Genomic DNA, 26,548 nt, shown 5'->3' on the forward strand with positions numbered 1-26,548 from the left:
CCAGTTAGTAAATGCTGTAAACATATTCTCTGTAAATCTTTACAATCATTTGGTTATTTCCTTTCCTTTTCAACAGATAAACAAGAAAGCTGTAACTATTGAAAATCATTATGTCATCATCTTGTCTTATCGCACCCCATTCAGGCCTGTGCCAATAGCTCAGAAACCATTTTAAAATGAGAACCGACTATGATATCTTGTTTTATTTCCTCCTCCAGGTGTGTTTAGAGAAAATGCAGGACCTACAGCTTGCCCTGGTGATCTCCAGATTGTATGAGTCTGAGTTTGAGATGGCATCCACCTACAAAAAGATCCTCCAGAGACATGTTCTGGGACAAGACAAACAGGTGCAGAGTTTGTGTGCAGCTTCCACAAGCTAATGTTTTTACCCTGGACATTTTCACTATTTAATCAAACTACCCAGTGTTGTTTGACTCTCCAGCATTTGTTAATTAATACACTGCAGCATCCAGAATAAGCCATTGTAATTCTCTGTATATGTCAGATTCAAGCCCACCAAGACCCGTTCCTGCGGAGCATGGCTCACTGGGTCCTGGAGGACTACAGCAGAGCCTTGGACACTCTACTTGAACAACCTGTGAACAGCACCAGCTCTGGGTCCACTGAGAGCAAATGTGACACTGGTAAGTCTGCTTATTTTTTTTTCTTTACTTCAATGCAAATGTGAAATTAAGATGGTACAGTTTGCTACTGTAAACATTTATTTTTACACTAAATTGATAACCTACAGAATTTTTACCCCCGAGTTGCCCATTTGAAATTTTCAGTAGGAGCAAGTCCACTACCATATTGTGGGTTGCCAAATTTTCAGATCATGACCATGCACATCTTTGTAGTCATTCCCACATTGTTATGCATACATCAATTGTACTAAAGTATACAAGAAAACAAAACCAAGTGATTATTTAGACAAAATTCATATATGTGCCCCATGTTTTGATTGCTGGTATTGCCAATGTATTCTAATAATTTAAGTGTTGGTCATTCATAGCAATACTTTGTATTGATAAATATTGGTAATGTTTTTTCCAAAAGAAAATCTATCGTTATGTTTTTTTATACAAAATAATTTATATAATTTTTGCTAAACTTTTCCCGTATTTTTTTTTAATAGTATTTGTTGTATATCCCTCCACACTTTTTATAATACCCTGAGAATCTTTGTTTCAAAATACATTGTATTTATGAATGAAAAAACACCATTTAGCCAGAATCTGACATTGTATATAGTGTGTACTGTCAGAGGCCTTTAAATATCTCGATAGCGTGTTTCAGGCCTGTCAAATGCAGCATTGCAGGTAAAAACAGTGGGGTATACTGTACTGTAAGTGCTGCAGATTGTGCTTTGACACTCTGATGTTGAATCCGCTGCTTTCACAAAATGGCTCAGCTTTGCGACTATTTTTAGCCCTTTTAGTATGTGAAATTGCACAAGTAATTGCAGTATACTGGACACAAGACCATTTCATTGAAGAAAATATACAAGGCTTGCATTATGAATAGATGAAGAACTGAACTTAATATGAGCCTCACATTGACCTAAGAGCCAAACCAGTACCAGATTAACATTTCTGTGCTATGTGTTTCATAAATAATGTTCTCAAAGCACATTTAATGTGCTTACAGAGAAGTCTGACAGGCTCTTTGGTATTGTTTACACCTGGATGAAAAGAAGTAAACTTAATGCATTGCCTTTTTGTCCATCCGCCGCTCTCAATAAAATGAACTCGCAACTCCACTCTCTACTCGCCTTTAGTTGACCGCAGAATGCAGTTTGTCAGTGTATTAGGGATGTTACGATACCAAAAATCTAGTAGTCGGTACCAATACCACCAAAAGTACACAATACTCGATACCGAAGTCGATACCACGGTGTGTAAAACAAAAAACAAAACAATAATACTTAAACATGAATTCCTTTATTTAAACATTTGACATACAAAAAGCGAGAGATATTTTAGTTATTAGACATACTGTCTGACAATGACTAATAATAATAAAACAGTGGGGGCTACAGGTGCTAAGCTACACTCATAAACATGCACACACACCTTAGTTTAAATTATACACATAAATTTAAATTCATTGTCAGTGACATGGTGGCAGGCTGAAAAGATTTATTAAAATCATTACCATTTAAATAATTATTTAATCCAATGACATTAGGCTACATTTTGCTGACAGGACACCGGCTGAATGGCGATGCATGGAGGTAGTGTATAACGTTGCAATGCATTAGCGTCGTTAACAAATTACTGGCTATCGCAAACATTACATCGAGCATAACGTTAGCTGGTTTCACGGCAACAATGCCAGCTGCCTCAAACAAACATAGGGCCTGTGATTTAGGATAAGGATATGAAGTTTTACAGTTTGTATATGATGTTAATATGACTTCAAACTCACTCACCTTTGCCAAATTTGAGGTGTTTCCTCCCTGTGTTTGAAATGAACGATGGCATCGTTTGCACCCGGGCTTTAGAGCATCAGTTATATGTTCGTTGTCATCTGCCTCGAATGCAAAGTATTTCCCTATTAGACTAAACTTCTGTAGTTTTTCCCGTGTGCTTGTAGGCGTTCTTCTTCTTTACCACTTGCGCGTATATGCTGCCCCCATCAGATCCGGAATAATTGTAACTTCGGTACCTTTGTTACCAATGATACCTACGCTACTGCAGAAAAACGAGTACCGTCACGTTTTAAGAATGTTGGTACCGACGGTTCTCGTGACATCCTTACAATGTTAAGTGGTCACATAGCTCCATACCTTAGTTTGTTTAGAAGTTCATTAAAGATTCAGTTAGGCTAGCTATAGCTCCATTTCATTGTCTGATTCATTAACAGTTTGTCCTTTGCAGGTACTGTAGTCAAAGCAGTAAAGGTGGCTGGTTGTTGCCACCGACACACATAAAATTAAAATTTCTGTCTCTTTGCATCTATGACAGGTTCCTCTTCTGTGTCTGCATGTAATCCTGAGGTTTTCAACTTTTACACCTACCTTCGTACCCACCCACTCCTCCTTCGCCGCCATTTTGGTTCTTCAGACAAGGCTAAAGTTGGACTGACCGCTGAGGGTCGCAGGGCTGACTCCATTAGCCTGGAGGAGAGGAAGCTGTTTTTCACAGCTGCATATGCACACCTGCAAGCTGGCTGCCCCATGTTAGCACTTGAAGTCCTCTCCAAGATGCCAAAAGTCCGCAAGCATTCTAAACTCCCCGACCAGGAAGATACTGGCACCGCTGCCAAACTCAATGTTGGCAGCAAGAATGGACAAACATCGGAGCCGGATTGGCCTCAGCCGGCTCTAAACGGCTACGAGTCAGACGCAAACAGCTTATCCAACAGCCAGTCAGATTCAGTGTTAAGTTTTGACTGGAGCCAGCCTTCACTGACGCATCCAGACGAGTCCCTGGAGCTAAAGTGGGATGTTGACAAAGATGATGATGAAGATGAGGATGAAGAAGAAAATAAAAATGTTAAGAGCAGTAGAAGTGCAGATAGCAGCAGTGTGTTCCAGGACGCACAGGATGCCATGTCGCCATTAATGGAGACAGTGACGAGAGAGGACAGTGAAGACCGCAATGACTTCCTGGCTCCATCTAATGACACCTTGGCAGCCCAGCTCAAGTTTACTGCCTGCTTGAAGATTATGACCAATGAGCTCCGGACGCTGTCGACAGGGTATGAACTGGATGGAGGGAAGCTACGTTGCCAGCTCTACCAGTGGTTGGAAAGAGAGGTAATAGCACACACATATTTAAACACTTTTACAGACCTTAAAGGTCAAAACTCAAATGTGTTTTTTAGTGTAGTTATCATTATAATATCCATCTGTCTGGTGAAGCATAAGTATAAGTCTGGCTGCACCCTTAAGTTCACTCAATAAAACATTTATAACTTACATAACTCCCACACATCTCTCCTGTCTTCATGTTCACTGCTTCAAGACTTGATCTCTCTGTGCGCACTGTGTCAGTGCATATAAACATCACATTGGTAAAAAATCCAGTGGTCTTCTCTTATAAAAATTGTTTGCATGTTTCTTATTGACTATTTGGTGAAATGTTTTGCTTTCACTCCTACGCATGCAGGATAAAATCCTTCATGATGAATTGATTTTAAGATTTCTTTTTTTTATTATTCTGTTTAACCCAGGTGGTGGCTCTCCAGCGTTGCTGCAGCTACAAGCCCTGCTTGCCAGAGCTGTCTGCTCAGGGTGATGCCCCTGTTTCTGGGTTGGTGGAGGAGGAACAGGTGGGTGTAGATAGCTGGCGGCTTCTAGAATTGTCAGATGTTTATGACGAAAAAATCCATGCAACACAACAGCACAGTGTGTCTTGACATAGTTTGAAAAATTGTAAATTGAAAAGATTTTTTCCTTTGAATATATATCTAAACTCTTTCTAACATGCTGCAGTCAATTTCCTCTATTTCAGCTTTAGCAGCACACCTAACTATACATACATACCCTTGTGCATTACACTCACTGTGCACAAGTTCAATTTCAAAGACCCTCTAGTTATTTATTGTTGACAGAACAGATTATTATGCCTTGTCTTAAAACGTGGTTGTTTTTAGCATACCACTGTGGGGCTTTTGATTAAACATTAGCCAGCTGGATAACTTTGGCATATTTACAGGGATGTTGGATTGATTTGTCTATAAAACTAATAAAGTATGTATTTGTTTTCCAGCCGGGGAGTCCTCGTGGTGACAGCCAGAGGAGCAGGAGACACTGGCTGCAGAGTAACCAGCCCTTACTGAGGATGTTTCTGAGCTACTGCAACTTGCATGGCTCCCACGGTGGAGGACTGGCCTCGGTGCGCATGGAGCTCATATTATTGCTTCAAGAGTCTCACCAGGTAATGAAAACATGCACAGATACACACTTAAAGTAAAGTCACTGACAGACACACTTTTCAGTGACTGTAAAAACTAATTTAAGGTTGCTGGTGAAAGTGATAAAACAATTAGTCAGTTAATCAATAATCCACTTGAATGCCAATTCTTGATTGAAAAATTGGTCTTGGTGATCGGTAGTTAGGGCTGGTCCTGCATGCTGCTTTGATTTTCAAATTAACATAAAGAGAATGAAATATGATTGATCCCTAAATAAATGACACAAAAACTATTTTTGTGATTGATTAATAGTCAAAGTATCTCTAAATGAAAATAAAACTAAACATATGGTGTTTGGTGGTATCAGGGCCAATTGTGATATAAAAATAAACTTAAATAGAGTAGAAATTGAAAGAGTATATGAAACAACATTTTTGGGAGTGATTATAGATTATAAGCTCTGTTGGAAGCCACATATAGATTATATTAAAAGGAAATTAACCGGTGCCTGGGTAGCTCACCTGGTAGAGCGTGTGACCATGTATAGAGGTTCACTCCTCGACGCAGCATCCGCGGGTTCCAGTCCGACCTGCGGCCCTTTGCTACATGATTCCCCCTCTCTCTCCCCTTTCATGTCTTCAGCTGGCCTATAAATAAAGGTCTAAAAATGCCCCAAAAAATCTTTAAGAAAAAGAAGGAAATCTAGGGAATCTAAATCTATCGCTGTTCTTTATAAAGTAAGGGATTTGTTCAGTAAGAGATGTCCGCATATATTGTATTGCTCACTTGTAATGGCATACATGTCATACTGTGCAGAAAAATGGGAAAATGCTTATTAAACAAATATAGATCCTACAAATAAACTTCAGAAGAGAGCAATTCGAATAATACATAAAGCTTGTTATTATGAATCCAGTTCCAGCATCTTAAAATGGCCAGATCTTGTATATTTAAAACCTTTGGAAATACTTTGTCGAGTTGTGAACAATGGCCTTCCTGTCTGTATTATTATTATTATTATTATTATTATTATTATTATTATTATTTATTTATTTATTTTTTATTAAGAGAAGGTATTTATAATTTAAGACGGTTCTCTATCTTTAAAACTGGTAAAGTGAGTACTAATGTAAAATATAGATGTGTTTCAGAGTTGAGGGTTAAATTACGGAATGAACTTAATGATGAGTTGAAAATGATTGTTTCTTTCATGTATGTTAACCGAAATAAAATTATTCATCATCATCAAAGTCAATTTTAAAAGGTTGATCAATTATACATTTGCCCGTTACAGCTTCACAGACACTTTGCCTGGCTTCTGTTTTTCTTATTATACAAAATAATACATGGGATTTTGGTTACTTGTCAAACAAGGCGAGCATTTTTCTGGTAACTGTGATGACAGTGAATTGAGAAAACTAATATAAAAATATATATTTTTAAATGATATTGAAAATAATAGTTACTGAGAAGTTTGTTTTATATTTGCAACCAGAATATTTCATGATAGACAAGTGGTAATAAATTTGGTGCAGCCTTCCCAAACATTATCTGTCAGAGGCTCTGAACATTGACAACACAAACTAAATGTGTTATTTAGTTATTACTAATTACTTAGACAGGAACAACAAGAATTATGTGTACAAAATATATATATTTTTTGCAACACAAAATACAGAAAAATAAAGCTGCAGTATTATTTAACTGATCATAGAGAAAGACGCACACAAAGCCATCTGAAAGCTTGTCCTAATGCAACCAGATTCCCAAGACAGACACACACACACACACACACACACACACACACACACGCACACACTCACACTCACACTCACACTCACACTCAGACACCTCCAGTTATGGGCTGGCAGGTTGGGCTGATTCTCCAAACTCCTGAGAGAGGTTCTGCCTTAGGCTGACTATTCAAAGGTTGACGCGAATTTTAGGAGGTAAACAACTCAATGAACGGGCATGGGAACAACTTTCTTCAATTTTGGCACTGTTGACGAACACTGGGAGTTACTTTGATTTTGAAATAAAAGTGTTTTCTTTTGTCCTAGCTCTGGTCCCATGATTATCAAATTTCTCCATTGTTGTCGAAGAAATTTCTGTATTTTTAAGCTCTAAAGAGCTTCTGTTAAGTAGGTTAGTCACAACTGAATGTGATTCATCAAGCGTGACGAATATAAGCCTGTGGTACTGTTACACACAGAGTCATGTTCAGGGATCTAGTAAACAAACACAAAACCTGGCACCCCTTTCATTGCCTATCTCTTCTTTTTAGCTCTTTAAATGTCATTCACACACTGGAAAAACAAGTCATGCTCTCTCTAAGAATGGGATCATTTATGACTTATTTTGACTCAGCAAAAGGGTCTTGTTCCACAGATCAAAGCATCAAGTCTCTGTGAGCTGTCTCATTTACCCTCTTAAAAATGAGGAAGTTGAATATATTATCTGCTCTATTTTTAAAAGTGTACTGTGTGTGTGTGTGTGTGTGTGTGTGTGTGTGTGTGTGTGTGTCATGTAGTTATGCATATGTCAATTCAATTCAATATGCTTTATTGGCATGAGTGTAACAAAAACAATATTGCCAAAGAGCCAGTGAGATTTAAAATGAAAAAATTATTCATAAAATCAAGAAAGCAATGAATGTTCCCGTATACAGGTGTACTAAGTCTAATGAGGAGAGTTCTTTGTGAACACTAAACACTTATTTTTTATTTACTGTGTTATACATTATATTAGATTAGATTCAACTTTATTGTCATTGCACAAGTAAGGACAACCAGTACAACGAAATGCAGTTTAACATCAACATGATCAACATTGTCAAAACAGTATGTGAATGTGGCCGGGTTGGTTCTGTGGTATAGAGCAGGCGCACATATACTGAGAGGCTCATGCCTCAACGCAGAGGTCCGGGGTTCGAGTCCGACCTGTGACGATTTCCTGTATGTCTTCCCCCCCCTTTCTCGCCTAGCTGTCCTATCGATTAAAGGCAGAAAAGCCCAAAAAATAATAAAAAAAAAAAAAACATTATGTGAATTCATTAGTGCATCTGTTTTTTAGTGTAACCGCAGACATACTGTAATGACTGAACCCACGTTTTAATGTTTCTCTCTTATTTCTCCCAACAGGATGACACCATCCAGTCAGCGGTGACGCCATGTTGTCAACCGACTTCTATCCCTCTTCTGATGGCTTGCACGGCCAACGTAAAGACAGTGGTGGCCAATCCTATTGTCTACCTGACCAACCTGGCTCATGACATCTTGCAGACCATCAATTCACTCGACTCTCCTCCACATCCCGATGTCGTTAACAATGAGGTAAGGCAGTCTCTGGTCTCATGCATCCATTTCCACTTTTGGTACTGCTGATTGCATAAATGGACTTTTCTTTTTGATAGAAGGGTTATACATTTGATTTTTTTAAAAGATGACAATCATATTGGGAAATGTGTGCAATGACTCACATTAAAATATATGCATTTCTAACAAACTGAGAAAAATTCTTAGAGCCTTGATTTAAGTGTCCATATCCGGGCAGATCTAACAGATGATATTAGCTTATAGTAGATGTAAAAGGAATTGCAGTACCACCATCCGTCTTGAGTGATCCGATCACAAGTGGACCGCTCTAAGTATATATTGAGTGCATATAAAGTAGTGTGATCCGATCACAAGTTTTCACTCAAGACGCATATGGAGACACATTCTGTTGCTAGGTACTTCGAGCTATCCACTTATGATCGGATCATTCAGGACAGATTTTAAAACCAGGTGAAAACTCATATACTCAGATATGTAAAAGATGTGTTTGTAGTAGTAGTAGGTTGTATTGTGTATCAATGTTTGACAAATGCTTTGACATGTAAAGTTTTTAATTTAGTTCTTTCAGGTGTGTTTAATTTCAGTTGTATTCATGCACCTTCAAACACTAATTAATTTGTTTATTTATCCCTTATTTCAGATCTATGTGATGCACACATTGGCTGCCTCCCTGTCAGCCTGTATATATCAGTGTCTGTGTGATGGACACACCCACAGGTAAGTGCCCCAAGCAAGCATTACAAGATATTAATTCCTAGGCTGTCATTTTAAAGGGACCGTTCGACAAAGCAATGTAATCAGCAACTTCATTGGCAATGTTCACACTGCAAGCCTTAGTGCTGCGCATGCGCAAAAGAACAATAACAAAAAGACGTAACACGCAGCACGCTGTTGTATGAAAGTAAGCATGGAGGCCACTGTCAGCATTTACGGTTTTATTTATAAACTGACATGCAGTGGAAGCCAGCAAATTCGTTTACAGATGATGACGAGGATAGGGAGAAAGAGAGCCACATTTTATTCATGACTTTTTTTTTTGAGCAATCGCTGCTACTTCTGTACGGAGGTGTGTGTGGATGCAGAGCCAGGAGTGGTGGGATCGCGTCGCTAATGACTCCAGCCAGCACAGAATTGTGACGAATGACGTTCTAGAGTGATATAAAAGTGGCATGAACACGGATATGACGTTTGAAACTTCATTTCATCATTTGTGCTGTTCACGCTGTTGTGAAATAAACAGTCACATGAGAGCAAAAAATTTTAGTCACTTTTGCATGCAGTCTAAATGTAGCCATAGTCAACTTTAATACATTCCAAGCCTTGAGTTATTGTCAATCCATCCATTCCTTAAGAATATTTGGGCATCTAGGGGAAATAGATCTTTGCACATCCCATATACCCAATGTTTAAAATAAAAAATGTTTTATTCAGCCTGACTCAAAAGGTTTTGAGTTCATAGTGGGTTCAGCATCTCTCCGAGATGCATTGCTTAAATTTGATACACTTTTTTTCAATTTTACACCACATTCACCTTGACACGACCCCAAATAACAGCACTAGCGGCTGGATTATTTATCTATCAAGAGTGATCTGACTTTATTTTCCTATTTTTAGCATTAGCATTTAAAAGACAAGATTTCTGGCAAAAATACTGTTAATTTGCATTTTTTGGCTTTATTTATTTGTGTGTGTGTGTGTGTGTGTGTGTGTGTGTGTGTGTGAAGGTTTTTAGTCTTATTGGAGCAGAATAATAAGAGATAAAGGGGAAGGGACATGACTACTGGTAACCAAGCAAGAGGGTAATGCACACATACATGTCAAGTCAAACACTACAAATATAACACCAAAGTAGAAAATGCTTTTCAAAAAGGCTTTGTTTATGGAAACTCATCTCAGCATGTGCTTTAGGCTGTTTTTACAAAGCGCTACACTGGTGCGATTTAAAACATGGAAAGAAACTAACGTGTTGGTTTGCAAAACAAAAATAAAATATGACTGTCATCAACAGTCTGTTTTGATCGTGTTGAGAATGATTTATGAAGGCTGCTCTTTCTCATTCTTATTGTAAATACTTAATTTGATTTTGGAGTTTGACAGATGGGAGGAACATTGTTTATTTAAGATGCATATGTACCATAACTCCAAATCACTTTGACAACAACCCAGTGGATGGATGGGTGAATGCATGTGTGTTTAGCTTACGGCTGTGCTGCCATGTGAGTTCCTGCGACGATTCTGCCAGATTGCTTGATGTTGTACAGAATCATTTTTACTTATGCTTGACCAGACTGGGACCTTTAAAGCCACAGTGCTGTGACCCCAGAGATAGAATTGCTTGTATCAACTAAATAATGTGTCATAAAGAGAGTAAAACATTAATTATTTTTTCAGAGCAAGATCTGACCTCGGTATTTAAAACCTCACACAAACATAAACGAGCACTTGGTTTCGTATCTTTCTTATCCACCATATACTTTACTCCTGTATACACACAGAGCCATCTACAGTATATATGATGGCTCTGTGTGATATAAACTCTACAGGTGTGTCGCTGCACGGGTTTGATGAAATTGTACTTCTGTTTCTTCCTCATGAGTGTAAGCGAGAGAGTGAGTGTAAGAGAGTGTGTACATTTTTTAAAAGGTATTTCAGGATGTAGGTTGCAGGGGTTGAGTGTTGCCGCCAAGCTGACAGTGTTTTGATAGGTTCAGCTCTTTTCTCTCTCTGTCATCATGTTAACTTCAGTTTAATATAGTTAACAGTCACATCCATATGAAGCCTAAAAGCACTAGAGGTTACTGTACTTGTACATTTGCAGTGTTGTGTGTAACATAATGGATTCAGTTTGTTGTGAGAAGTGCATTAAGTCCACAGTGGCTGCCACTCCTTCTGAATCATGCTTCCTTTGACTTTTAGATTCTTTTTGATGTAGAGTCAATTTTCTTTTTTGCAAAAGCTTAAAAGGGGATGTTTAAAACTAAAGAGACTCCCTCGTGGATTAAGCATCCCATATTCTCTGTAAAAACTTCTTCTGCAATAATCCAAGGTTTTTGTGTGTGTGTGTGTTGAAAAGCTACTTGACGTAAGAACGTGAGTACTGACGCTTTCTTTGTCACAAAGCTTTTCTTCTCTGTAACCAAGCAGCATAGATACAGTGAGGAAAATAAGTATTTGAACACCCTGCTATTTTGCAAGTTCTCCCACTTAGAAATCATGGAGGGGTCTGAAATTGTCATCGTAGGTGCATGTCCACTGTGAGAGACATAATCTAAAAAAAAAATCCAGAAATCAAAATATATGATTTTTTAACTATTTATTTGTATGATACAGCTGCAAATAAGTATTTGAACACCTGTCTATCAGCTAGAATTCTGACCCTCAAAGACCTGTTAGTCTGCCTTTAAAATGTCCACCTCCACTCCATTTATTATCCTAAATTAGATGCCCCTGTTTGAGGTCGTTAGCTGCATAAAGACACCTGTCCACCCCATACAATCAGTAAGAATCCAACTACTAACATGGCCAAGACCAAAGAGCTGTCCAAAGACACTAGAGACAAAATTGTACACCTCCACAAGGCTGGAAAGGGCTACGGGGAAATTGCCAAGCAGCTTGGTGAAAAAAGGTCCACTGTTGGAGCAATCATTAGAAAATGGAAGAAGCTAAACATGACTGTCAATCTCCCTCGGACTGGGGCTCCATGCAAGATCTCACCTCGTGGGGTCTCAATGATCCTAAGAAAGGTGAGAAATCAGCCCAGAACTACACAGGAGGAGCTGGTCAATGACCTGAAAAGAGCTGGGACCACCGTTTCCAAGGTTACTGTTGGTAATACACTAAGACGTCATGGTTTGAAATCATGCATGGCACGGAAGGTTCCCCTGCTTAAACCAGCACATGTCAAGGCCTGTCTTAAGTTTGCCAATGACCATTTGGATGATCCAGAGGAGTCATGGGAGAAAGTCATGTGGTCAGATGAGACCAAAATAGAACTTTTTGGTCATAATTCCCCTAACCGTGTTTGGAGGAAGAAGAATGATGAGTACCATCCCAAGAACACCATCCCTACTGTGAAGCATGGGGGTGGTAGCATCATGCTTTGGGGGTGTTTTTCTGCACATGGGACATGGCGACTGCACTGTATTAAGGAGAGGATGACTCTGTAAGAAGCATATCAAGGTTCTGGCGTGGCCTAGCCAGTCTCCAGACCTAAACCCAATAGAGAATCTTTGGAGGGAGCTCAAACTCCGTGTTTCTCAGCGACAGCCCAGAAACCTGACTGATCTAGAGAAGATCTGTGTGGAGGAGTGGGCCAAAATCCCTCCTGCAGTGTGTGCAAACCTGGTGAAAAACTACAGGAAACATTTGACCTCTGTAATTGCAAACAAAGGCTACTGTACCAAATATTAACATTGATTTTCTCAGGTGTTGAAATACTTATTTGCAGCTGTATCATACAAATAAATAGTTAAAAAAATCATACATTGTGATTTCTGGATTTTTTTTTTTAGATTATGTCTCTCACAGTGGACATGCACCTACGATGACAATTTCAGACCCCTCCATGATTTCTAAGTGGGAGAACTTGCAAAATAGCAGGGTGTTCAAATACTTATTTTCCTCACTGTAGGTAGTTAACCTGAGATGCAGCCCATTAGTATTTCATTTCTTGACAGAACAGAGCTTGGCAGCGGTGCCTCTTACTTAAAAAACATAATTCCAGAATTCCGAACAAGAAAAACATGGATATATATTTACACCACCACTAACCTAGTATTATAAATTTCGCTTTTCAGTCCAGCATTCCATGTTTAATATGTACCCTCAGCTCGTACTGACTCTGTGGTTGCTTTCTTTTGTCTCCCACAGCGATGTGAACCATTTCACAGGAATCGTTTATCAGAGTGTTTTGCTGTCTCAGAAGCAGCCAGTCAGAACTGTCAGCATGGATGAGTCTGTTCAGCCCAACACTTCTCCTGCACAGTGGCCAGGTAAATCAGTCAAACCAAACGCATGTTTGCCTAAATGAAAAGAAACTAAGCATATTTTTTCATATTGTTAACCAGTAAAAGACCCTAATCAACAATGTGTTTGTCCGTTTCTCAGTACCTACCAACTTCCCTGCCCTGTCTTGAGCTGTGAGCTGAATACTCCAAGCCCATTCATTCCTACTGAGGATGTAAATCATTAAAAACTGGTCATGAATGTATAGTTTAACTAAAAAAAAAAAAAAAACCCAACAATTTCCTGAAACAGATAGGCAGTGTACTTAAAGGTGCAATATGTAATATATTTACTGTATTAAATCAAAAATTACCACAGTATGTCATCAGATATTAGGGAAATATGCTAAGTTGAAATACTGTCTTTTCTGACAACAATACTAATGCAGTATTTTCTCCTTTGAAATTTCCGTTCCGTGACGGAAAGTCTGTTTGTGTTTTGGCCTGTTTGTTGTTATCAACAGCCCAGTTTGTCAGCCAGGCCAGGTTGCCAGATATAGCTGTAAACACGTAAACCCAGCACGCTACAGCTGTAACGTTAGTACAGCCATGGAAGCAGCAAACAAACGAAAGGGATTAATGGAGATAGATTCTATCTGACCTGAAAAACCTTGACATGTTTCTAAACAGTTGCATGACCAGACAAGTAATAAAACCCAGGTAAATATTGGAGATGTATTTGAAAGTTGAGACAGCTTAGAGCCCAAAAGGAAGCCGAGTTGGCTAATTTCCTCCTGAACGGGTAAGCATTAAGCTTCAGGCTAATTTATCACGGCTACAAGGGACGGGCATTTTATGTAATTTCAACATTTGATTTCAACATTCACATTGAATTATATAGAATACTCAAGTTAGTTACTCGCAAAAACAATTGAGACACAGCCAGTGAAGTGATCCTGACTGGTGCTGGCTAACGGCGCTATGCTAACAGGCCATAACTGCTAACGTTACCAGAGGACCAGGCAAGCAGGCCCCGGCCCAACCACCGTGCCGAGATAGGGTGCCTGTCAGTTGGGTACAGAGCTCCGCATGAGTACGGGCTTTTATGACTGTCAACATAGCCAGCATCTAATGTTACTACTCCGCTGCGCTGTGGAGTAATGTCTGGCTATGTGAGACAAGCGTCTAGCAACAATGTTGGATGCTGCGTTCTCAACCTGGCAACCCATGTGAACTTCGAGTCTGGGGAGGAGGGGCCGGGGAGACGACTCTCTCCAGTATTTTGAATTTGGACTGCAGTAACTATTTTAAACGCTAGCTGTCAGTATTACATATTTCACCTTTAACATGAGTGAATGTGCATTTGCTGGGGACAATTTCAACTCTGAATTAATAAATATTTGGTGCTCTAGCAAGTGTTTATTGCGGCCAGATGGTGTATCTGGGATTCACTCAAAAATAAAAAATAAATAATCTACAATGCTCATGTTCATTATAACATAGAAACATGTAACCCAGTGCAACGATGTGGCTCATTGATGTGTTTTTAGTAGTTATTGGACATCAATGAAGGTCTTTGGCATAGAGACCATACATCAGGGTTTGACTACATAGACATTACTTGTTAGTAGGATCAATTCATTGTTGGTTTTGATGTTTTCAAGGCCTGTCTTCACAATATGAAAACACAAATATTGTCAGCATTTTCACAGTTGCATCATTCCTTTATCATTATCTCTCAATTATACAAGTATAGGAGAGTAAAATTCTTTGGTTTTAAAATTCATCTTTTACAAGCTCTCCTTTGCCTTCTTGTCCGGTACCTGAAACTAAGTGGGATTGGATGTTTATCCATCTTTTCAACCTTTTCCTTTTAATTAAACCTTTTAATGCATTCATATCTTGTCCGGTACCTGAAACTAAGTGGGATTGGATGTTTATCCATCTTTTCAACCTTTTCCTTTTAATTAAACCTTTTAATGCATTCATAAATTAGTTGACAAATGTTTTTCTCAGTGTGTTTTGTGTGCATTTTTGTAAATTAGATACTTTATTTAGTAAGTTCAATTTACATTTACATACATCACAAAATGGTTCTTCAAATGCTGTTCTCTGTCTCTCGTTTGTTCTTTCTCTTTCCCCGCTGTCCTTCCCTCTCGTCCCTCTCTCCAGGTATAGCCTCTCTGATTCGCCTGTTGAGCTCAGCAGGCGAAGAGAGCCAGCCAGGCTTATCTGTGCTGCTCTGTGAGATCCTGACTGCTGTCTTCCTCAGTCTGTTTGTTCACGGCATGGCCACTCACTCTAGCAACGAGCTGTTCCGCATTGTAGCCCACCCCCTCAACAGCAAGCTTTGGGTGACCGTGTTCGGAGGAGGTGCCCGGAGCCCTGTCATAGAGAAACCAAACAGCCCAACAAGAACACCCCCACTAGGTAATTATGGATTAGTTTGGCCAATCTATTTTTCTTTCTGACAGGGTCAGGGTCAGCCTGAGTGGCTGTCCCTCTGTGGGGGTTTTCTTTTGGAGGTGACCCAGTAGTTAAATCAAATCAGTGCTTCTAGATTAATTGGATTCCCGTCTGTAGGTCATAGTGAAATCCATCAACCTATTAGTGTGGGAGCTGTTTTTCTCACACCCTGTCTGTGGTACTCTCTTGTGGTTGGCAGAGGACAACTGATGTAATGCAACTGTAACACCTGTTTATTTGTCAAAATGTCGGCATTTTAACTAATGTTTTAATTTTAAGAAGATATTTCAATATTTTAAGCTGATATGGGTGTGATGGCAGCTGAAATCATAGATGCAGCAATTTAACAAACACTTTCTCTCGACACCCCAGCCTCACCGAGTGGTTCAGAAAGGAAGTCCAGGCGATTCAGGCTTCTGTCATCACGCAGTGGATCCAAGGATGAGTCTGGAGTAGAGCGGGGGTGCCCATCCAGTCCCAAGCATGACCCTGTAGTAGAACATGAAGCTACCTCCATCTTTAAAGAACGATTTGTCCCTCCAGAGCTCAGCGTTTGGGATTACTTTATCACCAAGGTAATCCAGAATATCAATCAACAACCCCAAAACAAATCTAGTAAAACATGACCCTTTCATATCCAATCCTTTTATTTCTTTTCTGAGTCGATCTGGACTGATGACTTTCATTGGGATCATGTTTCATATGCAGGGTTAAAGTATAACAGTATTAATATATTTGACCATATGGTTATAGTAAATAAACTGGACATAAACTGGAAATGTATGATCATCTAACTATGTGAACCTGCTATAATACTCAACATGTACTAAAGCTAACTGGTAGGGAATGAAAGCAACAACAATAGAAAAGTATATTTCTTTTTTTCTTCAGGTGTTTTTGTTTAGCTACAACAGTGTGGGCCTCTGTCTTATTCATTGTTGTTGTGTTCTTGTGAATTTTAGCCTTTGCTGCCACCATCAGAAAACACAATTGAATATGACTCAGAGGAGAGCCAGGGCAGTCAAGATGAAGAGGAAGATGATGATCAATATGAAGATGTGTTTGATCCCAGCTCTCCGCAAAGAGAGCATTCAAACCACAATTCATACAGGTAATGACCCAGCACTGAGTGGATATTACTGCTAAGTGTGACTCATCTTGACTCACTACAGCTGTTTGTGTCTTTCCATTTACTTTTTATTCAGTCGTACTACTTCTAAATTTTCGGCATTCAGTCTTTGCACCCATTTAGAGTATTTATGTTCAAAATTGTAATCTGATTCGTAATGGCCTTTTTTCCCATTAGTTGGTGTTTGATGCGTCTGGCAATGGTTCAGCTGGTGTTGGTCAACCTCAAGTCCTTTTACCCAATGGCAGGATATGATCTATTAGGTAATCACTAAAATACACCACACACACTGTTCTGTACGAACATCCAGGATGTATATAAATGCCGCCCCATTTCTCAGTGCCTGTCTTAGCTAATCTTATTGCCTTCTTGCTTCTACTTAACACAGATCTGCCTGTGGGCTCTCCTCTGTGTCACGCTGTGCTGAAGACACTGCAGCGTTGGGAGCAGCTGCTGCAGAAAAGGCTGGAGATCTTCGGGGGTCCCCCTTCCAAGTACATCTCCAACTCCCTCCAGGATGAAACAGCCGCACCGGGCCCCGCCCTGCTCAGACACAAGGCCCTGTTTGAACCATCCAACACCCCGTTCAGGTACCACCATGAGCTGGGGATCAGTAAAACAAGGAAAAATAAAAAATTATGAGAAGATTTAAATTAAATGAATTTTTTTTTTTATTTATTGGATTTGAAATTTGCCAGCCTTAGTGTTTTTTTATGTTTTTGAGGATTTTTTATTTATCGTGTTCGTATTCACTCAGAGCCTTAGAAAAGGTCATGTTTTTGTGTAGACAAAGCAATTGACTTTATCCTTTATGATGTCGCCTTCAGCTTTTAAACATCATGAATTAATGATGCTGTTCATGATTGCAGTTTAGCCTGCAGCACCTGATACATCTGTACAACACATGCATACCACTAAAATGTATTTAGAAATTGTTCCTCAAGATCTCCATAGATTCAAAGTTTTGTCCCTCAACTGATGTGCCCCTATTGATTTCCACATGGCCCGTACAGTAGGCCCTGTAGGGATTTACTGTTCTTGGAAGACTTTACTCTGTATTTGATGTGTTTTTTGATGAGTTTTCAGATCAGCACTATTGGCACAAATCAGAAATGATGTCTTCTAAAACATTTTGTTGTTGTGCTCCAGTGAACTAATGCAACTGTTTTAATGAGTATTAGTGTTAATATGCAAGAGGTGTTGTGTTATTTTCAGGACTAGCCACCATTCAGCACTGCCAGAGAAGCGTCTGTGGCAGTTTTTAGTCAAGCGGGAAGAAGTTCAGGAGACTTTCATTAGAAACATCTTTACCAAGAAACGGGACACAAATGAGGTACACCATGTTTACACACTACCAACCCACTGCATGAACTCCCTTCATGTTGCACAGCTAGCATAGCCACTGAAATATGATAAAAATTCCACGTCTCTTTATTTACCCCCAGGCAAACAGCATCATTATTGCTTTTACATCCCTGTTGGCGCATTTGTGCTTTTTTTGTTCTGCATGCTAACCTCATGTATTATTACTACCTCGAATTGCATGTTAATGCTTTATTATAATTATTGCACCTTGTTTGATTAACAGCACAATAATTCAGTTTGACTGCATGGTTCATCACTGGTTGTTGTTGTTGTCTGTTGTATGTGTTTTGTGTGTGTGTGTGTGTGTGTGACTACCCTGTGCTGCTTCCCCAATCATTAAAGTCGGGTGAGGACCAGACTGACAATATGAAATGTTCAGGGATGGAGGAGACAGGAAACTATCAGGTACTGCTGCTTCAAAGTTACCTATGGTATTGGGGTGGGATGGGCACCAAATCTCAGTACCAACATATTGTGTCTGTAGGACCAATTACTGAAAACTGTCAAAAATCAAAATTGGCACCAAGTGATTTGATTAGATCCTTACACTTGTTAACTTAATCTTCGATCACGTATTGTTTTTAGAAGTGTGTGTTTATATTCAGTAAGTAAGGTATTGGCACTGATATTTGAAAAAAATCAAACAATACCCAGCCCTAGAGGTGGGACAAACATTTTTGTGGTAGAGTCCTGGGGATTATAATCCTGCAAATTGAATATTTTATAAAGAATGAATGTTTTTTGTAGTATATCATTACATAACTTTAATCTCTCACGTACGGCTGCATTATTATGACATGCAGACAAAATGCAGAACATACTTGTGGTCTCAAGTGATGAAAGAAAAATTTTACCAGCATGCTTTACAGCATGTGACAGACCAGAGCATCACTTTGAAGGTGGTGTCAATATCGCACCAAAATTAAGTGTGGTTTATTGTGGAAGCTAAACCTGTAATTGAAATTCTTATATGATTAATCATTCATCCCTGCTCTCTGGTAACTCTAAACAAAAATGTGTGATGTTTTTATTAATAACAACAGTACTTCTGATTCGTCAAGCCCCATGAGTATGCAATATTGTACTCTGTGTTCATACTTACCATCACCATACTGTAGTGTGGGCGGTACAATCGCTACAGTTGATAAGATATGAGAACATGCACATCTTGTGCTTTCTATGTGCCTCCAACAGTAGAATAGTAAATGTAGCCTGTCACATAAAATCTAAGAAACACATGATCTTGACAGAATTACAGTATGCATATTTTCTGGGCCATGAACTCTGAATGTCCCTGTCACTGTTGATATTATTCTTACATTTAGCTCATCTATGTGAATGTGAACAATAAATCTCAAATTGCACTGTACACTGATGCTTCATAGAGGTTTCTAATCTTCTGGCTCTCGCTGTGAAAGCAGCCACGTTTTACTGTAGCTACTTCATTTGGCTCTGTTAATTAACCTAGTGTCTCTAAGGATAAGCCACAGTATGGAGCTGAATAGCTTCTGATTAATGGGCCCAACACTGTCGCAACGAATCTGCGCCCCCACAGGCATTATGTGCTCGGCGAAAATGGCAAACCACCATATTTAGATTTTTGCAAGTCAAGTTTTACTTTATTCCATCTGACAGAAAAAGACATGGTCTTTTCCCCTCGAATAAATGCAGTAAAGACTTTAATTCAATCTCATGCTCAAGGGATGCCTCTCATTTTGAGTAAAAAAGTTACATCTCTATACAATATGCATAGCTACAGTATAGCCTACTCTGCTACTGCATACGCCTCGTAGGACCTCTACGGTACATGCTTGGTCTCATTGCTCTAGGGTTGTTGTGCTCATGCTATCTAATGGCACTAACCCAGTTATGTGGTTAACAGGATGGCCTGATGCATCTAACATGCCCTCTCCTAACCTCTAAAGGCAAGACAAACAAACACATAAACATAGAGTGCACATATTACACAGTATAAAAACAAAGAGTGAGCCATGGCTCTCTTATGGCATCAGCTCTGTTGTCTTCTACAGCAAATAATTTGACATTGGTTCTGTAGCACGTAAGGAAATGTACTGGGTCTGTAGTATTGGCTGTTATTTGTCTGCAGGAAATGGTTTTCCAACGTTTCAACTATAATGATTGAATCTCCATGGTGGTGATTTGTGTGTTCGTTCTTCTGTGCAGACTGAGACGGATCTGGGATCCCCCGGAGGAAAGGCACGCATCATCCACAAGGAATCTGACATCATCACAGCCTTTGCCATCAACAAGGTACAACTCTTTTACACAGATGTCACCGAACAACACAAAATCATCTGAAAAAAAAGCATAGTGTGTTTCCAACCAAGGACTTCATTGGTTTGTCAATTTATCTGGCCAATGCTGCTCTTTTTATTTAAACCTCCAAATGTCCACCTCCATTATAATGTATAGGATTTAATTTGTTTGGTAATGTAATAATTAATAAGTAATATGGAAACCAGTGAGGTAATCTATGTATTGAAGTTATTTTAGTTTTCCCTCTGTTACTGAGAAATTAAATGCATAGACTTATCACATAGGTTTCTTTATTTTCCAAAAACATTCCAATCTTACTTTTATCTGTTTAAAAACTGCAAACAAGAAAAACTGAGCAGCAAAAATAAACTGTTTAATCTACGGAAAGTGTCATTTAACCTTCTGTGGGAGTTGATTAATTAACCATTTATTGTGAAGCACACATGTAGCTATGAAACTCAACTTCAGAGATTTTCTTTTAAAACATTTCAAAGCTGCTCTAATCAATATTTTTATACTTACAGTGGGTCAAATGTCTATCAGTTATAGAAGGCGTCGCTTGTTGTGACAAACCCACAGAGAAAAGCTCTAAGGAACAATTTAGCGTCTTTCAGTTCATTGTTTTGGTTTTTCGGATCGCTTTACTGTTTTGGTTCAAGTTAACCACACTCAACCTCTTTTCCAGCTGGAGCTGTTTTTAGTGAAAAATCTCATATGAACCTGCTCTACACTATCTGCCCTGCACCAAACGGCTGACGGACAAAGTTAAAGACTAGCTTTTGTACATGGTGGAGCATTTAGCAGCTAAAGAGCCAGATAATTCCCTCAGGAGTCTGTAGAGACCAACAACTTAGCTAAAATCAGAGTGAATATTGGACTAAACACAAGCCTGAAAATAAAATAAATGTTACTGTTGCTATGTGCTGCTTGATGTGTAAATTGACAGCGTTTTCCATTTTAATTTCATAAGGTGATAATATGTCAGGGTTGTGTTTCCCCTAGTAGCAAAAAAAAAAAATCAGATAATACTGCCTTAAGTAGTTTTAGCCCAGCAGTGCATGGTAACAATGCTTTCTAGTATGGTTAAACAGATGTGCCACTAGCCAAATAAAATGTGTAGTAGTCTGAATTTCAAGTTTTAAACTATGGTGAGAAACAGAATTTTAATGAACTCATGTCATTAGCTTCACTTTGACCAACCGATTGAGAGCGCACAATTTAAATTCAAAATTAATATTAAATTATTTTGGCCAGTGCACAACTCTTACACCATATCCTAGCCCCTTTGATTTAGTTGAGCCCGTGTTTTCTTTGTTAGGAAGAGGTTCACACTGTGATACTCTTGAATGTAGCTTTTTTTATTTAAAGGGGAGCAGTGGTGCTGGCGATTAAAGGAAGGTGCACCTCAGGTCATCATTAAAATCAAAAAGTGAATGGGGCAGAATAGAGTTGGAAAAAGTCTTGATCTCACTCTTGTGGACATTCTTGTCCAATTTTGGACACACATTAAGCCTCACCCTATTTTCCTCACACTCATCCTCTCTGTCACCCGCCTCTCCATTTCCCCACTTCTTGTCTCTGTCTGTCTCCCAGGCAAATCGTAATTGTTTAGTCATGGCCTCCACCCATGACATTCAGGAGTTGGATGTGTCATCCATCTTGGCCACACAGATCTTGACATGGATTGATGATGATGACGCCGAAGCCAAAGGGTAGGAGAGCTGTGTATGTGTGCCAAATGTCTTTCATATTGGAGATAATGATCACATACATTAGTTGGCAGGGGGAGGTGTGTGTGTGTGTGTGTGTGTGTGTGTGTGTGTGTGTGTGTGTGTGTGTGTGTGTGTGTGTGTGTGTGTGTGTGTGTGTGTGTGTGTGTGTGTGTGTGTGTGTGTGTGTGTGTAGGTTTTTAGTCTTATTGGAGCAGAATAATAAGAGATAAAGGGGAAGGGACATGACTACTGGTAACCAAGCAAGAGGGTAATGCACACATACATGTCAAGTCAAACACTACAAATGTGTGTGTGTGCGCACGCATAATGTTCTTGTTTAGGCCAATGGCTGTAAGAGTTCATCCAGAGTAACATCAACTCACTTTTCACCTTCATACCAAGAGAGCTCAATTGAGTGTGAGCATGGGACAATGTGATTGGTTCAGTAATGATTGTGTAGGTGGTGTATATGCATCTGCATTGTGTGTCTATGTTTGGATGTGCAGCATAGTCTATATATATTTGTGAATGGCCGCTCCTTTATGAGATATTATTACAATTCAGAGCAGGGTTGCTTTTTGTCAGTATGCGTTGTTATCATTGTCCTGCAGATCTGTTGTAGTTGCTCTATAAATGCACACAGTACTAACAAAAAAACAGTAATGCTGGTATAATTTCTCTGAACCGATCACACAGAGATGACATTGATAACTTTTGGAGTATTCCCTTGAAAATGTAACTGTTACTGTCATGCAAATACATAACATACCTAATTATCATTCTGTCTCTGTAGTGCTTGTAGTGATGACTTCCTGGTGGTTCATGCACGTGATGACTTTACCGCCCTCCACGGCACCACACCATACACTCACAGTAGCCCCGGCACACCCATCCACATGCCATGGCTGGGAGGAGTGCAGACAGGCCGGGGTGCAGCTGTGGTGAGATCTAAACCTGAAGTTGTATGTGATTATATTACCCGAGCCATTCGTCTGCCCCACACCTCTTTAACGGCTTTATTGTTTCTGATCTGTCTTAGTTTAAAGGGCCATGCGAGCTGTTTTGCATTGTTTTCGGCCATTAACTGCAAATTGTTTATACTTCATACACATAGCTAACAGCCATTTACATAACGATAGCTGTTACTTGTAGCCCTAATGTTTTGGTTTCCTACCTTAATCTGTGTACAGTACAGTAAGTCTTAAAATTTGCATGGGATATTTAATCTATCACAGTGAACACTTTGTCACCGTTATTGCTGTTTTAATTTTTATTATACTTTTATACTTTGTTTTTTAGATTTTTGAAGTTTCTTGCATTAAAAAAAGATTGCTGTTCAGCAGCCAAGTCTCAGATGTTTGTTGAGATGATAAAATAATAGTCAAAAACTGAAGCAGGATCACTGTTCACTGGATTACCTAAGTGGTAAATTGTTGTCTTGAAGTTTGGAAATGAATCTAAACACTGATAATACACTTTGGTCAATCATAGTCAGCTGTAATATCAAGTCAACACAGTTTGTCGTTCCACTAAACCTCAAAGAACCAGCAGTATATACAGTATACAGTGATGATTGCCACGGGTTTAACATACTCTTCACTGCTTCTCTGGAGTTAATTGATGTTGTCTGTTGCTCTGGATCTGCCCTTCTTTGTTCTCAAAGCAAAATCCTCAAAGCAGTTTAAATGACTTTAATTAATAATGTATCTTGGTTCAGGCTCAGTTTGTCAAAAGCAGCAGTGGCTGCTAACGTTAGCTTCCCTCATTGACTTACAAAGGAACAAAGATGTCGCTGACTGCTAGAGCCCAAGCCTTTATACTTTTTATGTTTTTTTAATGGAAAAGTCTGTAAAAGCTGTTTTACTGAACAGATTATGTTGGTGTTAGCAGTGCGGAGGGAGATAGACTTTATTCTGGTGGTAGCGGTGTCTTTGAATCAATTCAGTTGTGAGTCATGGACAGTAAGAGCCAATCTGCATCGTAATTATTTTACTAACCTGTCAGGCAGTGTGCTCAAGGTTGGAGCAGAATACATTTAGAGACAATAATAAATAAAATCTTTGCCAGACATTGCTGTTAATGTCTGCTTCTCTGGGCCACCAGTCATAATACAGGACAGGAAATAGTAATTGAGCTACAATATATTAAGACAATTTATTCTATATGCTGATAGAGCAACCATCAGTGTATGCTGTAACTTAAATGCAGCATCAAATATGTACTTTGGCATGATTAAGAGTTGCATTTTTTTCTGACCTTTTTAAGTGGATTTTAACTAGACGAGGCCCTTTCAGACTTGCACCTCGTTACGTAAATGTTATGGCGCTTTTCACATTTACATAAAAGTGAATGGCAATCTATTAGCAAGCCATTAACAGATAGAAAAAAACCAGCAATGAATGTATATGTGTGAAAAAGGCTTTAGAATAGTGTTATATTGTTTAACTGTTTACTGTCACATAGTTCCCTGATGTAAAGAATTTATCATAATAAAGTTCTGCATTGTTTTCTGCTAATTATCTTCTTCTCCTCCTCTTCACTTTTCTTCTCCCAGATGATCAAGAGAAATATCAACAATGTGAGAAGAATGACCTCCCATCCCACACTGCCTTACTGTAAGTATGACTCTTGATGTGTCTGTCAGTAGAATAGAAGAGTATCCGCCTCTTAAATGTGCCATAAAGATATCATATTTCTCGTGTGACAAAAGGGGGATGATTACATCACCCCAAAAGTTCCTCATATGTAGATATTTAGCAAGTGGCAAAGTTTTTTTTTTTTTTTTTTTCTGGTCCCAGTTGATTTAGAAAAGGCTGAGTGAGCCCTACTTGTATTTTCCACTGCAGGTGGGGATTCACTGTGAGGTGTTATAAACGGTTTACTCCATCAATTATAAAGTAGATGATTTTGGGAGCAAAGAAATGCCCAAACCTCATGTTGACCAGAATGCTCATGGAGATGCAAGAAAAGGAGCTGATGGCACTTTTTTTCTGTTTTTCAGACCTGACAGGAGCTCAGGATGGTAGCGTCAGGATGTTTGAGTGGGGTCACTCCCAGCAGATCATCTGCTTCAGAAGTCCAGGCAACTCCAGAGTCACCAGAATACGATTCAACCACCAGGGAAACAAGGTTACAAACACCCACTCGTAATATCAACTGTAAAATTAAACAGTTTGAGTAGTTAACTACCACAATCCATTATGATGTGAGCCTGTCAGATTCAGCTACATTTTCACACTTTACCATTCAGGCATGAACCACAGTGGGGAGTTTGGCTCAAGCACATTTTGTTCTCCAGCTAAGTGATTCAACTGCTCTGAACTCAGGCACTCGCCTCAAGCTAATAACTTTCTCAGATGGTGCCTCTTCTGTGCCAGTACCATCTTATCTGCCCGTTCTGGCCAAAAGAGTGAAATATGCTTTGAAAAAAAACTGGAAAGAGAGGACAAGCAGAGCACTTGATTTTAGTTATGTAAGTGGTGCTTGAACTTATGAGGCTGTTGACGTGTTTTGGAAGATAATTTGAGAACAATCTGAAACACCAGAAGGGAGAGAAGGTTCTCAATGGGTGTGCAAACACAGCAGGAAACTAGACTTCAGCAAAGTCTAATATCTGCTCTCTCTGATTGTTTTGTGTAGTTCGGTATCGTCGATGCTGATGGAGGTTTGAGTCTCTGGCAGACCAACACAAGTGGGAATGCACCTAAACCGTACCTCGTAAGAAACTCACTGAGCTGATCAATGTGCTCCCTTTTATTTTTCTGACATGTTTGTTTTTAGTTGTCTGTCTAGACGTTCTTAGTGTCCTCCTGCTTTCTTCCTGTCATTCTCATTTTTGTTTATTCTTCTCCTGCTTCTATATTACTGTCACTATTACTAACAGTCTTCTTTGTTTCTCTCTGCCAGACGTTGCAGTGCCACAACAAGACAGCTAACGACTTTGTCTTTGTGGGCTCCTCCTCCCTCATTGCCACTGCAGGTCTTTCAACAGACAACAGGTATGAGAGTTGGACGGAGAATTTTGTCTCCAGTCGTCTTGAAAAATTGACCTCCCAATTTAATTCTAACTGCTAATTAAATGCTGAATATTTTCCGTTCAGCTCCACTGTTCTGTGGCCAACAGTGAAATGTGGGAATGGATAGTAATTTGGTCATTTTTTGATTCCACAGGAATGTGTGTCTATGGGACACTCTGGTGACTCCTGCGAACAGCCTTGTACATGGTAAGATGCAGCACAAAAAGAGCATTAGTTTTTTTTCTAACAGCCTCTTTTGGGAATCAGCTGAGTAATCTGCAAACATTTTGATAATCATTTTTTCCAAGCAAAAATACCCTAAAATCTCTCTTTCCAGCCTCTTAAATGTGAAAATGTGCTTTTATTATTTAAGTATTCCATAGTATTAAACTGTGTTTTGGACTGTTGGTGGAACAAAACAAACAATTTAAAGGCGTCTGCATGG

At 39.2% G+C, this 26,548-nt stretch overlaps 1 protein-coding gene across 8 annotated transcripts in view; it reads left to right on the top strand.

The window, feature by feature from the left end:
* LOC116053943 (dmX-like protein 1) overlaps positions 1–26,548 on the top strand; it is a 59,842-nt gene that overhangs the window by 27,301 nt on the left and 5,993 nt on the right. For 4 of the 8 annotated variants that reach the window (XM_031305159.2, XM_031305160.2, XM_031305161.2 and 1 more), the window contains exons 27-49: positions 219–347; positions 506–644; positions 2,967–3,760; positions 4,177–4,275; positions 4,716–4,883; positions 8,001–8,192; positions 8,836–8,912; positions 13,065–13,186; positions 15,311–15,568; positions 15,977–16,179; positions 16,567–16,715; positions 16,911–16,996; positions 17,122–17,323; positions 17,949–18,066; positions 18,441–18,503; positions 20,283–20,369; positions 21,969–22,087; positions 22,881–23,049; positions 24,642–24,702; positions 25,089–25,216; positions 25,727–25,804; positions 25,994–26,085; positions 26,258–26,310. In XM_031305159.2, the coding sequence (XP_031161019.1) occupies positions 219–347; positions 506–644; positions 2,967–3,760; positions 4,177–4,275; positions 4,716–4,883; positions 8,001–8,192; positions 8,836–8,912; positions 13,065–13,186; positions 15,311–15,568; positions 15,977–16,179; positions 16,567–16,715; positions 16,911–16,996; positions 17,122–17,323; positions 17,949–18,066; positions 18,441–18,503; positions 20,283–20,369; positions 21,969–22,087; positions 22,881–23,049; positions 24,642–24,702; positions 25,089–25,216; positions 25,727–25,804; positions 25,994–26,085; positions 26,258–26,310 (3,586 nt within the window). The remainder of the gene's footprint in view (positions 1–218; positions 348–505; positions 645–2,966; positions 3,761–4,176; positions 4,276–4,715; positions 4,884–8,000; positions 8,193–8,835; positions 8,913–13,064; positions 13,187–15,310; positions 15,569–15,976; positions 16,180–16,566; positions 16,716–16,910; positions 16,997–17,121; positions 17,324–17,948; positions 18,067–18,440; positions 18,504–20,282; positions 20,370–21,968; positions 22,088–22,880; positions 23,050–24,641; positions 24,703–25,088; positions 25,217–25,726; positions 25,805–25,993; positions 26,086–26,257; positions 26,311–26,548) is intronic. The other 4 variants (XM_031305162.2, XM_031305163.2, XM_031305165.2 and 1 more) reach the window with 3 other exon arrangements.

The sequence above is a fragment of the Sander lucioperca genome, chromosome 2, assembly GCF_008315115.2.
Source record: "Sander lucioperca isolate FBNREF2018 chromosome 2, SLUC_FBN_1.2, whole genome shotgun sequence".
NCBI lineage: Eukaryota > Metazoa > Chordata > Actinopteri > Perciformes > Percidae > Sander > Sander lucioperca.